The sequence below is a fragment of the Penaeus vannamei genome, chromosome 33 (genome assembly GCF_042767895.1).
Source record: "Penaeus vannamei isolate JL-2024 chromosome 33, ASM4276789v1, whole genome shotgun sequence".
Taxonomy (NCBI): domain Eukaryota; kingdom Metazoa; phylum Arthropoda; class Malacostraca; order Decapoda; family Penaeidae; genus Penaeus; species Penaeus vannamei.
This window is the reverse complement of record NC_091581.1, coordinates 10,410,597-10,413,096: the sequence shown is the minus strand read 5'-3', so window position 1 is coordinate 10,413,096 and position 2,500 is coordinate 10,410,597. Positions and strand designations below refer to the sequence as shown.

At 32.7% G+C, this 2,500-nt stretch overlaps 2 protein-coding genes across 3 annotated transcripts in view; one reads left to right on the top strand and one right to left on the bottom strand.

The window, feature by feature from the left end:
• The window catches only part of LOC113806485 (DNA ligase 1), a 13,658-nt gene extending 12,703 nt beyond the window's left edge, over positions 1-955 (top strand). For both annotated transcript variants that reach the window (XM_070145301.1, XM_070145302.1), the window contains exons 9-10: positions 438-594; positions 700-955. In XM_070145301.1, coding sequence (XP_070001402.1) covers positions 438-594; positions 700-714 — 172 coding nt within the window. In that variant the 3' untranslated portion in view covers positions 715-955. The remainder of the gene's footprint in view (positions 1-437; positions 595-699) is intronic.
• Positions 956-1,447: 492 nt separating this feature from the next.
• Positions 1,448-2,500, bottom strand: part of LOC113806470 (galactosylgalactosylxylosylprotein 3-beta-glucuronosyltransferase P) — a 49,657-nt gene continuing 48,604 nt past the window's right edge. Inside the window, exon 7 of the mRNA XM_070145228.1 lies at positions 1,448-2,500. This exon is cut by the window's right edge and continues 1,407 nt beyond it. The gene's annotated coding sequence lies outside the window, so the exon portion shown is untranslated.

The following is a 2,500-nucleotide window of genomic DNA, read 5'->3' as shown; positions in this document are numbered from 1 at the left end:
CTCTCTCTCTCATTCTCTCTCTCTCATTCTCTCTCTCTCTCTCTCTCTCTCTTTCTCTTTCTCTCTCTCTCTGTCTCTCTTTGTCTCTCTCTCTCTTTGTCTCTCTCTCTCTTTGTCTCTCTCTCTCTTTGTCTCTCTCTCTCTCTTTGTCTCTCTCTCTCTTTGTCTCTCTCTCTCTTTGTCTCTCTCTCTCTTTGTCTCTCTCTCTCTCTCTCTCTCTCTCTCTCTCTCTCTCTCTCTCTCTCTCTCTCTCTCTCTCTCTCATTCTCTCATTCTCTCATTCTCTCATTCTCTCTCTCTCTCTCTCTCTCTCTCTCTCTCTCTCTCTCTCTCTCTCTCTCTCTCTCTCTCTCTCTCTCTCTCTCTCTCTCTCTCTCTCTCTCTCATACCCCCCAAAAATAGAGTTTGATATGATTTTTTTTCCTCCATATTTATAGTGAAGAGTTAAAACTACTGGAAAATATAAATGAAGATGAAACTCAGACAAATAAAAACATAAACGAGAAGCTCATGGAGATTGAAAAGAAGAGGAGGAAAATGGAAGATGATGAGGATGAATATGGGCAGTATGAAATGCAAGCGAAAAGGAAAAAGGTAAGGTCAATTTGAGTTATGTTCCACAGTAAAAATGGGCTTCTTATATATTTCAGTTCTAGAAACTTTAGAATCATATTCATATCTTTACTTTTGTCTTTTCAGGAATCTGTAACCTAACAGAAGTTTATTGTAGTGATGAAAGAAGCATCTTTCAACATCAGGACAAGATATATAATGTATTTATTATATTAATTGCTACTTGATAACCCCTACAAGAAGTTTGTAAGGTAAATGAATGTTAAGTCAGAATTATAGAAAGTGATCATATTTTTCATCAGATTTTGAGTTTAATAACTAAGGTAATAGACAGAAGAGGGTACAGTTTGCAAAAGCTTTCAAATAAAGCCAATATAACCAATTTTGTGTTTCCCCCCATCCTTCACGTTTTAAATATGACCCAGATTTTAGGTAGTTTATACATGACAACTATATAATTGAAAGCCAATTTGAAAATAATTGCATTTTGATCTTTACCTTTAATTGGAAGACTGTGCATAGAAAAAATGTCTGACCTCTTACTTTGCTTATAATTTCATCTAGACCAGTATGGAGAATTGTGTGTGATGCCACAGCAAAGCAGATGAATGATATTTTTTCTGTAGATGACTTTTGTGTGCCAATATATAAGAAGAAACTTGTGGTCTGTAATTTGCCAATTTGCATTTTGCTTTGAACATCTAACATGCATGAAATAAAGCAGCCACAGTATAGGAGAAATACATTACAAAATATATTTCAAAACTTCACTAGACTACTCAGAGAAAAATCTAAATGGATCCATTTATAAATGTATCCTAACTAGCAAATTTTTGGCATACCAAAGTTAACGTTCTATGTAAGAAAACAAACCTGGCAAAATATCACTTATATTTGTACAATAAGGACATTACATTTATACATAACTGCAAATGCATGCAAGCATTGCAGTTCAACTGATTTCAAAGGACAATGATGATGCTTCTAGAAAAAAAGACATGAGACATAAATATTGTATGGTATAATGTAAATTGAAAATGATTGATTGTGATGAAATGCGAGGTGCTCAAGTTGATGTATTATTTCTATAAACCTCAGAAGAAAACAAAGTCTACATAAAAATAAAGAATAAAAAAATAATACATTAATATTTAGAAAACTGTTTTACAAAGTAATGATGATCACCCTCAGCATGACTTATCATAATATACAAGACCAAGGATTTGTATATGAAATCCATGTTGCTTTGACTTTTCAATTCACCTTAACCACCACCCTGTAAAAAATATAGTGTGCTTGATGGAGATAATTTTGTTTTTTATGACCACTTTTGTTTCTCAAGATACTAAAAAAAGTTTATGATTTCATGCACTAGGAAATATTGGATAAGGTTTTATGAAGATGTACTGAAAGGGCCTTTGTAAATTAGTCAAGGAGGGGGGAAGGTAGCTTTGACACACACCAGTGATGTATTAGACATTTAAAAAGGAGTGAACTCATTTAAGGAGTTGAGATTCTATTAGTAGTGAGTTGGTGTGAATTTTAAATGCGGGGAAAAGTCAATCCTTTGAAAGAATACTGATCAAATTTTTTAGTGAATATCCAATATTTTAGTATTAGTGTGTGTACGTATGTGTGTGTGTGTGTGTTTTTGTGTAGTTAACAAAACTTGTAATTGAAATCAAGATGGCATACTTTAACCTATAAATGCTTTACTTTCTTCACAGCCACAAACAATTATCTATACTACAACAGCTACTTTGTAATTAGAGTCAATTATTACTGAAAAGTTTTCATTCATCAATGTATATTTAGTGTGCTACATATATTTTTCATATAAATTCATTTAAAATCTGTATATAGATTAAATGCTCTTTTCTCACCATGGCTTTATTTTTATGCTTTATACTGAACATGCTACGTTTTT